At 33.6% G+C, this 14,057-nt stretch overlaps 1 protein-coding gene across 3 annotated transcripts in view; it reads left to right on the top strand.

Annotated features, from left to right (window-relative positions):
- The window catches only part of HS2ST1 (heparan sulfate 2-O-sulfotransferase 1), a 169,955-nt gene that overhangs the window by 134,950 nt on the left and 20,948 nt on the right, over positions 1 to 14,057 (top strand). For all 3 annotated transcript variants that reach the window (XM_075999760.1, XM_020282823.2, XM_075999765.1), the window contains exons 2-3: positions 488 to 726; positions 10,193 to 10,278. In XM_075999760.1, coding sequence (XP_075855875.1) covers positions 488 to 726; positions 10,193 to 10,278 — 325 coding nt within the window. The remainder of the gene's footprint in view (positions 1 to 487; positions 727 to 10,192; positions 10,279 to 14,057) is intronic.

Consider the following 14,057-nt stretch of genomic DNA (forward strand, 5'->3'; position numbering starts at 1 on the left):
GATATACATATATATTATCCTTCAAAAGTAATTCTGAAGCTTTAGTCCTCAAAACATTTCTTCAACTCCTCTTTACCCAGATTATGTTCTAGGCCAGGGGTCCTCAAACTTTTTAAAGAGGGGGCCAGTTCACTGTCCCTCAGACAGTTGGAGGGCCAGATTATAGTTTAAAAAAAACTATGAACAAATTCCTATGCACACTGCACATATCTTATTTTGAAGTAAAAAAGCACCCGAATGTGGCCCACGGGCTGTAGTTTGAGGACTCCTGTCTAGGCTATAGCTATTTTAGAATCAACTAGATTGATCATCTTAAAAACTCAAGTTATTTACTCATATTTTTCATATGCCTTAGTCCTTTGCTCTTGTTTTATTTTGTTTATTTATGTGTTTATCTTTCCTTATCCTGGTCCCAAGTTCGGTGTTCATAACTTCCTTATAGTTTAATGTCATTAAAAACTTAGTTGGTGTCTGCTTTTCTTTGCAGAAAGGGCTATTGCAAGACATGAAGTGCGAGAAATTGAGCAACGACATACAATGGATGGCCCTCGGCAAGATGCAGCTTTAGATGAGGAAGAGGACATGGTGATCATTTATAACAGAGTTCCCAAAACTGCAAGCACCTCGTTTACCAATATCGCCTATGACCTATGTGCAAAGAATAAATACCATGTTCTTCACATCAACACTACCAAAAATAATCCAGTGATGTCACTGCAAGATCAGGTAATTACTGCTTAGGGAATGCATAAACAAATGTTTTCTAATACTTCCTCAAATTTTGAATCTCAAGGAGATAAAGTGTTTTAAAGGAATGTGTGTGCTAATCTCAATGAATCATAAGCCTCTTAGGGGAAGGGACCAACCAATTAAACTTTTGTTTAATTTTGCTTCACAGTATTTGGTGCATTTCCTTGCATATAATAAGTGTTCAGATATTTGTAAAATAAAGGAATTAATGAGTATCCTGAATTTTTAAAGAGAAAATTGATGCTTCTCAGGATAGTATCATTTTAAAAATATGAAATAATTTTGGCAACATACTCTGCAATGAAAATTTCTCCACTTAAGATAGAGAAATAGTTGATGAATCCTTGTACTCAATTTTTTGATTAGCCTCCTGAATCTTATCTCATCTTTAATAATTTATATAAATGTTAGCTAAATAAAGTCCTGGAGACCAGAGATTGTGGCTTATATTTTCATTATAATCTTGCCTTTTAAATTTTCAAGAAATTTTATATAAACAGATGAATAGATAATTTTATGAAATAGCTTTAAGAAAAGTAGAGGAAATCATCTTATTAAATCAAGTTTGCTCATCTCTTTGGCACTAGTGGCACATATTTCCCTCATACCTGTAGTTCTTACTATAATAATAAATAAAATTTTCTCTATAAATATTGAAAGGTATGGGAATTTGGCCCTGTAAGAAGAAAAGGTAACATTTGAAATTACTGTTTAGGGTCAAATACCATGTTGGAGTAGTCTTATTAGAAAGGTCTTTAAAGTTAGAATGATATTTATCTGTTTGAAAGCAGCTGAACTTGTATGTTACAAAATTAGCTGTCATCTTACTATTTAGCATAACTATAATCGTTACACTGCAGCAAGAGAATAATATTGATACACTTGATTAAGATTAGCTCTCTTTCTAGAGAGCTGTTGGTAAAGGCTAATGGTATAGGGCATATCATCTGCCCACATAAATCTTGGTTCTCTGCAGGAGCCTCCAATATTATTTTTTATAGAACCAAAAGTCTGTATCTGTTGGCCAAACCAAATAACTCTTCTATAAATGAGAAGAAACATGAGCTTTTTTAGCTAAGTGGGTCATAAAAACTATTCATTATATAATATTATATATCTCAAGATCAGTATTTCAAATATTCTGTTTTTATACAGCATGTAGTAGGATTTAAACCTTTTTGCTTTTCAAAATATTCCTTGGTTTAAAAGCAGCATGTCTTTAACACATAATAATTTCAGATTTACGCAGTAGTATTTTTTAGAAAAATAAAGTTAACTTGTTTGTTCAATTTTTGGAGTTATTTTGTGTCCAGCATTACAGATTTTTCTGGTAGCTACAAGATGTCTGGCAATGACATCAACCATTTCTTCATTGAAATATAAATCTGCAGAAGCTCACCCCATATGACATTTATAGACATCATGTAGTAGTATATTTTCCAAGTTAAATTTGGATGGGATAAATCTTGTTTTTCTTTCAGTAACTTGTTACATATATTAAAAAAAAAACAGGAGAAAAGTATAAATATTATCTTTAAAACAATTAGATTACACAATGAACAACACTTAAAACATGTTTATGTGGGGCAGAGTAGAGGAATATTCTTGATCATTATCTGACATACTTCAAAATGTCAGCTGGTAGTTCAAAATCTGATCTTAATAATGGCTTATATTATGATTTTCTCTAATATGCTATAACTATAATTAGACAGTTCTATATAGAAGTAGTTGTTAAAACAAGTCATATTTACTGCTTCCCTTTCTTTTGCATGACATATTAGCATTTTTATTTCACTTTCCATTTGTTAAGCTTTGTCTAAGTATAAGCTTTAAAATGTACTATATTCCTTGAAAATGGTTTTTAAAGTGTTCACCGAAGCCCATTTTAATATAACATACCTATAATTTTGAGTGTTTTACATACAAAAATTTAAAGTTTTTGTGTACTTTTCTCAGCTACTTAAATAGGAATTAAATGACCTATTTGCTCTTTTTCTTCTCTAAGAAATAGTTTCTAATCAGTATCTGACTTAAGAGCGGCTTAAAAGATATTAAATCTACTGTTGTCCCAGCCTTCCAAATAGGTGACAATACTCTTTATTCCTTCACCTTCCAACCTCAGCAGTTTAATCTGCTTGATAACTGGCTTTAGCCCCAGCTCCTTCCTAGACATATTTTGTACATACTGTACCAGCACTGTGCTAACTTTGTTTACATACTTAATTATTTCTCAAAAATTTTAAAGGCAAAGCTCAAATATTTTTAGTCTGGTATAAAGCTATTATTGAACAGCTATTCATATTCTGCTTATCCTTAGAAGTAGTTGACACCTTTGCTTTCAGGTTTCTCATTTATTTATTGAGTATGTAATATATACAGAATATTGTGCCATATTATGTGGGGAAATATACCAAAGAAATAAAAAGCAAGGCTATGTCTTTCAAGGAACTTATTTATAATTTACTTGGGAATGTAAAACATAGACAAGGACTATGAGGACAGTTAAAAGAAAATATCAGTTTATGGTAATCTCACCAAAATGTTTAACCAAAAATGTTTCTTGCCAAAACGTTTGACCCAGGCAAATTCATATTGCGGAACATTCTATAGAACACTATCCTAGACTCTTCTAACGTGTCTTATGTCATGACAACCAAAAATGAGGGTGGAGGGCAGGCCTCTTTAGACTAGAAGGGACTGAAGAGACATGGAAACCAAATGTAATGTGTAATCTGTTACCAAATCCTTTATCAAAAATGATCACGTCCTTGCTCATAGACAGTGCAACCTGAAGTATATAGGGGTGAAGTATGATTGTCTGCTACTTGCTTTCATATGGTCAGAAAGAATTGAGTATGTGCAAATATAGAGACAGGGAGAAAAAAAGAGATAAAAGTGGCAAAATGTTAACAATTAGTGAATTTAGGTGAAGAGTATAGGGATGTTTACTGTACTTTTGTCTCTCAACTTTTCTGTAGTTTAGGGATTTTTTAAAATTAAAAGTTGGGATAAAAGAAAATGAAAAGCTAAAACAACAAGATTGAAAAATGAACATTTAAAAACATAAGACATGAAAAACTAAGCAATTAAAATGAGGTAGTCTCACTCATGAGAGTTATACTTTTGAGATGGACTCAGTTAATAGACAACAATTGGCAAGAGGTAGGTAACCAATCCATTCCTCCAGTTGGAAAATGGAATTCATTCTGCTCTCATGAAATTATCTTCACATTAGAGAACTTCTTGTTTTTAAAGTATGCCAGATAGGTGTGATTAACAGAATCTTTTTATGATCTTTCTTAATTCTTTTCTGCCCTCAGGTCTGTTTAGTTCTGTGATTATGTTTAATTCCTTTTGTTAAGACACTGGAAATATCTAGAATTTTTATTCTCTGTAGGATAACAAAATAATATAAATTTTTTCTTTTAATTCACCCACAAGCCAGTTTCTGGTCATTTGCATTAGAACTCACAGTTTGCTATGATTTGCAGATACTTTTCAGAGCAGTGCTTTAAATGAGAGCTCTCGACTATCACTGGTTAAAATGCAGGTTCAGCTTCAGAAGGACCAAGATGGATCCTTAAAATCTGAATTTCTAAAAAGCTCCAACTTGATGCCAAAACTGATGGTGCTGGTCCTTAAACTACAGTTGGAGTAGCAAAGATCGAGAACATGATTCACAGTGGGGATATGGGAAGATGAATATTATAATCTTCCCAGGGGTACTTACCTTTAAATTCATGTTTCTACCTCCCCTGCAAAATCCAAATCTTTACCTAGGCCAACAGGACCTTTTTAATGTAGCACTGGTCCATTGCTCCATCCTCTCTCTAGCCACCCTGACCTTGGGATTCATTGCTTGCACCAAGCCTTTCCCATTTTAAGGCCTCTGTACTTACCATTTCCTTTTAGAATGTTCATCTCCTGGCGTCTCCCACAGTTGGCTTTCTGTTATCCATTTAAAGTTTCAGCATAAATGACATCCTCTTAGGAAAACCTTGCCTGGCCATCCTATATATTAAATACCTCTGACAACTTACTCTGTACTGTATCACTCTCTGTATCTTTCCTAGTACTAATCAGATTACAAAATTATCTTATATATTTATTTACTGTCTGTCTTTTCCTCTATTATAAGTCTTTAAGGGCAGTAACCTTGTCTGTCTTGTTCATCATGGTATCCCATGCTCAGAATATTGCCTGAGATATGGTAGGTGCTTTATAAAATATTTTGTTAAATGAATGATAAATGAATGAACAAATGAACCAGTTAAGTTTCAGATAGTAGTTCTTAGCTAAACATGATACCAGGATGATAATTACTGGCAGAGTGAGTCCCTCTTATTGATGGAAGTATAATTTATCCTTACTTCTCAGGTGATTTGGGAAATGCTACCCTATCATCACCCAAAACAGGGTGAGCAACATAGCTCTGAACTTCTGAAGATATGTTCTGTTGCTGCTAAACTTTGCTTATATTTTTATCCAGCCACTACTTAGTTTGCCTTTTAGTGTAGAAAACATACTGTCTCGTTTAGTCTCATAAAAGTACCCGTGGCCTTACAAGAAATGTCTATTTTAAGTAAATGTACAAGTAGGAGTTTTGTATATAGTAATTACTCAAGTTAATAGTAGCATTCTTTCGTTAGATAGTAATTACAAAGTTGGAATTTAGCCAGGATTTTCAGGGTGACGTTTCTACTCCTTTAGATAGTGAAAGCAAGCTCTTTTGTGATCACAGTCATAATGTTGAGGTTAATATATTAAGAATATAGGTCAAGATACTACCGTTAGTTAGATGGTGCTTTCTTAGCCTTTTCCTGTAGCACCGGTTCAGGTCTAATTCAACTAACAAATAAGTCACCACAGCGCTAGCTACATTGCTTATGTTTTCCCTAAAGGTCTGTTCTTATTACTTGCTATCTGGACTCTGCTTGAGCTATAAAATCTGACAAAAACCACAGTTTAAAATCTGCTCCAGGCTAGTGGTCAAAACATCTTTTCATGTACTATATCTAACTACTGCTTCTGAAACATTCTTCTTAATAGTGTATTTCTTTTCTCCAAGTCAGAGTTTTCAATGTCTTTAGTCTTCTTAACTTAATTTAGTGCTATTAAATTTTGTTTCTTTTTTGCCTATCACTTTACCTTTTATTACTGCCAAGTGTAGTCAGTAAGGATCCGTAAAATGAACTGAGTAGAAGCTTACTCACCCACTCTCAGTTTACTCTTCTTATTCCTCTGAATTCCAGAGTCTTTTCTCAAAGTCTTGGGCAGAATGGCCCTGTGTAGAGAAAACACCAGAAGCAAACAAACTGAAAGACAAAGCAAATGGTACAGGGGAAGTGAGAAGGCAGAAAATGATAGAGCAAGCCTAGAACTGGATTGATGAAGAGATGGAGGTGAAAAAGTGGAGACAGGGAGAATTCTGGAGAACTAAGGATAAATAATAAACATGGCTGAAAGGAGAATTTAAAAAGAAAACTTCTTAAAAATACTGCTTTTCAAAGCAGCTTATATTTCTTTGGAGAACAGTTTTGAAGAAGAGATAAAGATGGTATGGAATTCAGTAGTATGTAAATGGCACTTCTGAAGGCTCAGGCTATTTTCCAGATTAGTGTGAACAACCACTTTAACTGTATTGGCATCTTTTGTTTGCTTAGCACTTTTTTCTTCCTTATAAAGAAGGAAGTTTAAGATCTTTTGCTTTTCACAATTTTAAATCAGCCATAGCTTTATTAATGAGACTTTATTGCCTTAGTTAAATGTTGATGAGATGAAAGAAAAACATAAATATATCTATTAAGTATGTAGCCTTTGGTATTCTTTTATTAATACTTGGAGATTGGAAAGAGATTCCGTGTTTTGGAAACTTTAACAATAGTAGAATCTAGAGAATTTAAAAGTAATAATAATCTATCTGAATTTACTTCAGATAGCATAAATTTAGGAAATAAAGTTCAAAATCTTATATAGATATTTAGACTTAGTCTCTTGGTTTTGACCAGCAGTACTCAGCAATGCCTGGGATTACCCAAAACAATAAAAAGAGAGGGGAATATAAATCAAGGGTTATTGTTGAAATGGGTGTCTAGTAACAGAGTAGTGATCAGGGTAGATTAGAAATTGAGATTATGAGGAAGGTAATGAGTGAATTCATAAAGAAATAAGTGAGAGAGTTATGTCAACAGGGCTTTGCTATCTCGTAGACATGAGGGAGTTTGAGTGACTGGATGTGAGGGATTAATTTAGTAGTGGATAAAACCTAAAATTTTCAGTGTCTAAATTTGTTAATCAGAATCATGATGAGAATGAAGTCTGTTGTCTTTTCCTTTTAAATCCTTCCCTTTTTTGTCTCCTCTGTTTTAAGTTGAACAGTAATAATTTAAGGAAATTAGCTAATGGCATAGAAGGACGATTGTATGAAAACTTAAGGTATGTGGTTCTTGAGCTTCAGTTTCTTTATTATAAAATAAAGAATACAGGATGCTTAGGTCCCTTTCATCTCTCAAATTCTGAAACTTTGAGTCTGTAAACAAGAGGTTTTGAAATTGGCAACAGCAGAGGAAAATTCATGCCTAGTTCTGTTCTCTGCCTTCACCAAAGTCCTCCCTGAGACTAGCTGGAGGCACAGACCTTTTTCTTATTTCATTCGTTTTTAAATGATGTTTCATGGAATGCTTGGTTCCAAACTGCTTCAGGCATCACTTTGAGGGGCAGGGCATGAAGAGCAGACAAAGTTGGTAGGGTTCACTCTGCTTCTGTTTCCCTTTCTATTTTATATATTATGGTAGCTTATAAAATTACCAAAAATTTTGCTCTTTTTCAGTATACTTTTACTGAAACAGTTATTAAGAGAATATTCTTGCTAACGACCTTCTGTAGACCTCAGGCCTCCTTTGCAAGCATTACAAGCCTCGTATTAATCAAGAGCTAGTCCCTGGCCACACACATGCCGAAGCCTTGCTCCTCAGGGTGGCCCATGGACCAGCAGCATAGCCATCACCTGCAGATTTGTTGGAAGTGCAGAATCTTGGGCCCCACTCCAGACCTATTGAATCAGAATCTTCATTTTAATAAGAGTCCCAGGTGATTCATTTGCACATTCAAGTTTGAGAAGCCTTGTAGCAGTCCAGGTATTAATCGAGCTTCCTGGGCTCTTCAACTTATATTGAAAGACACACATTTTATTTATCCTCATGAAGGGATTTAGTTGAATATTGACCATCCTTAGAAAGATTGGAGGAAAAAGGATGCTTGAAGTTTAGACCTGAGTCTTATTTCTGTCCTAGTCCTTCACCACAGTATACTCCAAGTTTACACCGTGATCTTCCCTAACATTTGGCTTATATCACACTGTTTTCTCAGTCTAGCATCTCCTTTCATTTCCCCCTATACCACCACGTCCATATTAAATCTCAGCTTCTAGAAAATAGAACTGAGTTGCTAAATATATCTTACGCTCCTTTTAACCACTACCTCTACTTCCTTATTCTCTTTGTCTTCTATTTTCCTCTCACTTTTGGCTGAAATACTGAAACTGATTTTCATAAAAACCAAAGGTTTGTATGAAATAATTTACCATTTAGTGGCAGTTATAAGATCTTTTCATAATCAACACATACAATTTTTTAAGGATTCAGATTTTTGGTTATCTAATTTTACATTTTCCTTTGTTTCCTTTTCATTTGTGATTTCATATTTTCATTCTATTTGGTGCCTCAGTTGAACAAATAGGAAAAAACATGAGACCCTCAAATCACACATTTGTTTGGCTCTTTTGGTTTCAATGGGGAAAAAATTGAAAAAAATCTGCTATAACAACACCATGTGTTTTCTAATGCCACCTAATTTTATCTACATTCAATTTATTTTAAGTGTGTGTGTGTGTGTGTGTGTGTGTGTGTGTGTGTGTGTGTGTATATATATATATATGGATAAGATATCAAGTAAAACTTATTTATTTTCCCTTGTAAAATCTGTTATTTCTTTTAGTATATGAGTTATTATTGGTTCCCCTAAAAAATAAATTCTCTCAGAAGCTTTCATTTTCCCTAGTTCACATTCTCTGACATATGGCTGTCTCTGCACTGTTTCCCTTTCTTACCTTACCAGTAGGCCTTATCTAGGAGGCAGCCATCATCTTTCATTGCTGATATGAAGTGCTCTAGAATATCTCCGTGTGACTATTCTAAAATGTAAATGAAAGATTGGTAATTTGTCAGAATTATACAATTGACAGTTCTGTGCTTTAGAGGCTGAGGTCACAGTGTGCAGCATAGCTTGGTGGGCCTCACCGCACCCAACCCCTGTACTGTATATAGTCTCCAAAAGAGATTCTTAACTACTTGCTGTTTATCATGCAGAGACTTGCTTATCACAAATCTATACCATTTTCCTTTAAGAAATTTTGTATCACTGCTTTGCAGCTGGTGATACTTAAGATTATCAAATTCTGTATTAACCAGTTCTTAGAAATTTTTAAATATATTTACAATTATAGAATTTTTCATATTAATTAACCTTTTATATACTTTTAATTCCAATAAATTAAATAATATTTAGAAATTTAAAATTTTTATTTGTCCTATATTACATCTCTAATTAATCTTTTTATCAATAAGCTTATAATATCTACTGTTCATTCTTTAAAGTCTTCTGATAATCATCATCTTTCAAAAATATAATTTTGTCAGGCCAAGCGTGGTGAGTCACACCTGTAATCCTTGCACTCTGGAAGGCTGAGTTGGGAGGATTGCTTGAGGCTAGAATTCAAGACCATTGAAAAATGAGCCAGGCATGGTGGTGGCATGTGCCCACAGTCCCAGTTACTCAGGAGGCTGAGGCAGGAGGATTGCTTGAGCCCAGGAGTTTGAGGCTGCAGTGAGCTATGATGACACCACTGTACTTTAGCCTGGACAACAGAGCAAGTATCTGTCTCCAAAAAAAAGAAAAAATCCTTTGGGTTTAAGGATTAATTTTATTTGTTGAGTCATTAATAAAAATGATTTTTTATGAATAAGCCTCTGAGAAGAAAACATTTAATATGCACAGACTGTCCCTATGTTACAGTGTTGCATGCTTCAACATGGGTGTTAGTAGGGGATAGGTACATATACCTGCCACCACTGTCCTTCGAGCCCAACACCCCATGTAGATGTACTCACTGTACACTATTGTGAATGATTTCATTGTGTGGTTTTGTTTTCAGAATCATCCTTTACTCTTTCCTGAGAGTGGTGATAGTAGCACTCTCTATGACGAATTTGTAGTTACAGATTACACTGTACTTTCCTTAGTCCAAATCTGTGTTTCAAGCTGTGTTAATTGCCAAAGTGGTATAAGTGGTTTAAATTCCTAACTTGTAAGTATTTTGTTATCATTAAATTTCATTTTCCTTAAATTGTACTTAAGTAATGAGTGTGTTCTTCCTCTATAGGTACGCTTTGTAAAGAACATAACTGCCTGGAAAGAGATGAAACCAGGATTTTATCATGGACACGTTTCTTACTTGGATTTTGCAAAGTAAGCTACATCTAAAATGACACACTAAACACTTTGTGGTTTAGCAACTTACAAAGGAATAAATTTATTAAATTGTTATGATTTTGCTGAAAAAAGAATGCACTGACTTTACCACTCTTAGATCTATAATTTAAATATATATTAATAATACCTTCTAGTGTTTTACTGCCCTCTAGTGTTCATAAATTGTCAATTCTCATAATATAGAAATTTGAGTTATATTAAATTTAGGTAATACTCTTTAAGGTTATTTATCATCGTCAGGTTATGTTTCTTGTACAACCAGAATGACACTATTTCAGGAGAGCTCAAGTCTTAACCTAGAGGCCAGATTATGACTCACCCTATCATTGAGAACTGAGAAAGCAAAGAAGCTTCACTCGGCTTTTGGTGCCCCGGTACGTCTGTTTCTCAGCCCCCCAAGACATAGTGAAGTATTCACTTTCCCTTGGGCTACCTTGTTTTAGCTTTAAAATTATGATCTCTTAAGAGCCTTTAAAAAATTAATAATGATTTTCTTTTATGTTTAAATTTGTGATTGGAGATAAATAAATCTCATCCCATATTTTGGGAGAGGAATGGGGTCAGGGTATTTCTATCATAATTCTGTTAAGAAAAGTTCAGAAAACTACCATCCTCCTCATAGTATTCAAGCACTATGTGGCTCCCACTAGAGTCTGTGCTATATTATTAATCATAAAATTGGTTAAAAGTAATATTCTAATTAGTGGAGCATGGTGGCACATGCCTATGGTCCCAACTCCTGAGGAGGCTAAGGTGGGAGGATTGCATAAGCCCAGGAGTTCATGGCTGCAGTGAGCTATGACCATCCCATTGTATTCCAGCCTGGGCAACAGAGAGAGACCCTATCTCTAAAAAAATCTTGAAAGAAAAAAAAAAAAAAAACACTAACATTTTTTAAAATTATTTAAGCTTAGACATGTTCACTCAGATTTTAAATTAGCAGTTATGACTTCAAAGTAGTATACTCTCTTGTATTTGTCAACTTTAAAAGGCATTCTTCATAAAATTTAAAATGAAAGTGATGTCCCACCCTCAATTTGACTTCTTAAATTTGAAAAGAAAAAGAATAGAATAAAATAGTATAGATTCAGATTGATAACAAATCTTAACCTTTTTGGAAATCATGTAATTAAAAAAATGATCCAAATATTATATATATGAAATGATATATTCCTATTTCTAGTTTCTCTCACAGTACTCAAGATCTTACAATAAAATGGTAGCTTTAAAGTTAGATGTACATTTTTCTATAAATAATTCATACTGTAATATTGAAAACATTTTATAGGCAGCTTTAAAATAAACTAATTATTTTTTCTTTGCAGAGGCATTGAACCAATTTCATAAACTTCATTCATATGCATATTTTCCCTCAGGGCTGCATTATCCTTGAATTGAATGTTTGTTACTCTTTCACCTAAATGATTTATTTTTTCTACACACAGCTTGGTTTCTAATATTTTAGGTTTTCATTATTAAAATTATATATTGAGTGCTTTTGCTTTTGGCAAAGTCTTGTACTTAGAACAAAGCTCTGGTATATACTAGGGTTCTTGCAGTTGAAAGGTGTAAAGCTTTTTGAAAAGATTAATCTTGTTTATTAAATACTGACATGAATTTTTAAGGGTTTGAATATTTTCATAGTGGGTCTTATGTTATTGGAGGTGAAAAGTAATGTGAAAATTTTTAATAGACTTTTATAAGATTTTAAACAAATACCTAAACAAAAGCAACTGAAGGAAATATACTATGATATATGTATATAGTCAAGAACTATTGTAGATATAACTAATAATCTTTTAAAATGTCTTTTAGCTTGATAGCCATACACTCCTTGATGAGTAAGGAAGAGAAAATAAACATCACCTTACCAATTTTCACACTTGATTTTAGCCAAAAGGCCAAGAAGGGATTACCAATTTTAAAAATACAGCTATCCCTTGGTATATGCCAGGGATTGGTTCCTGGACCACCCATATACTAAAATCTTTGCATACTCAAGCCCTGCGGAACCCTCATATTTTAAAGTCAGTCCTCCATATACACAGGTTCCTTCATCCCACAAATACCATTTTTATAATAGATCTGCGTTTGGTTGAAAACAATCTACCTACAAGTCGACTTGTGTTGTTCAAGGATCACTTTATTCTTCCACACAGTATGGAAGTACTGTATGGCATAGTACTTTGTGGAGTCCAGTAAAACATTTGCCTGTAGGAGAAAATGGTGAATTTGCCAAGAGAAATACTGAATCACACAGTTTTTCAATTGCCTTAGCAGAGACATTGAAAAGAATGTAGAGAACTCCAGGAAATAAGAAATGAAAAATGAAAAGTCCTTTCTAGTTTAGACTTATCACTAAGCAGCACACATTGTATTTACAAGCTTGTCTGCTCAAGCCGTGTTTTGGTTACATATATTTGGGGTTTTTTTTTGAGAACTTTAGAATAATAACAAAATACCCTCTTTTTACATTTTTATATTTCTATCCTATCTTACTCCTTTTTCTCTGAATCCTTTGATTCTCTTTGTCATATTTCCTAGTTCTTCTTTCTATTTTTCTTTTAATGTTCAGTTACTGTTTTCTTTACTTTTTAATTGGTGGACAACACAATTTTAAAATAATGTATTAATAGATATGATAATGTCATAAATTTAGAAATTTTCCAGTTTAAAATTGTTTAGGTTGAATATTTTCAAAATATCCTAGTGTAGAGGAACTACACTAGGAGTAAGTTGCAGATCTTGACCTTAATGAGTTCACTGAAACCCCATTTTTTCTGTAATTATCAGTTCATTATGTTTTACTATAAACAGTGAAAATATTAGATTACCTCCCCTTTTTAAATGTATGCTGTTTATTTTTCAGTGGTATCTATTACCCCACTTTGATTTTCTTCAAACTTTAGAAAAGAAAAACATTAGAACATCTCTTCCAAAAACCTTTTTCAGTAATAAACATTTCCCTTCATAATGAATGATTAACTAAAAGAAAACTTTTAATGCTGTACTTTCCATCAGACACTGCTGTGATTTTTTTTTTATGATCTAGCTACTACCTCAGGGTCACATGTTAGCATCTGTCTTAGAAAGATATTTAAAAATTGTTTTTGATATAACTGTTTTATTCAGGCACACATCAGGTGTATGCTTTTGTGGTTGTTCCCAGAAACAAAAATGAGTTTTCATCGGGTTCATTTTGGTTTTTCTGTATTATCTCTATTATTTTCAGAACAAGTGAGCTGAATCGTTAAAGAAGCATATATGTCAGGACAAGAAACAACTAAATGCTTCACTAGGTCTGAAATATCCTAGAGGGTAATACATGATCATATTTTAGGCCTAAATAGAATGTGTTAGTATATAGATTGATGTGACATTATTCTTTTTACCTAATACTTCTCTGCTGAACCAGGAGAAGTTTGCACCATTTTCTACAACTTTTAATAAATATATCATAATACCGTAGAAACTTTTATTTTCATCAGTGGCTGAGCATGGTGGCTCATTCCTATAATCTCAGGCAGGAGTATTACTTGAGGATAGGAGTTGGAGACCAACCTGGGCAACATAGCAAGACCCCATCTCTACAAAAAAAAATTTTATTTTAATTAGCCAGTGTGGCACACACCTGTAGTCTCAGCTACAGGTGAAGTGGGAGGATCACTTCAGCCCAAGTGTTGGAGATTTCAGTAAACTATGCTTGTGCTACTGCACTCCAGCCTTGGCAACAGAGCAAGACTCTGTCTTAAAAA

Source organism: Microcebus murinus, chromosome 2, assembly GCF_040939455.1.
Source record: "Microcebus murinus isolate Inina chromosome 2, M.murinus_Inina_mat1.0, whole genome shotgun sequence".
In the NCBI taxonomy this organism is placed as follows: domain Eukaryota; kingdom Metazoa; phylum Chordata; class Mammalia; order Primates; family Cheirogaleidae; genus Microcebus; species Microcebus murinus.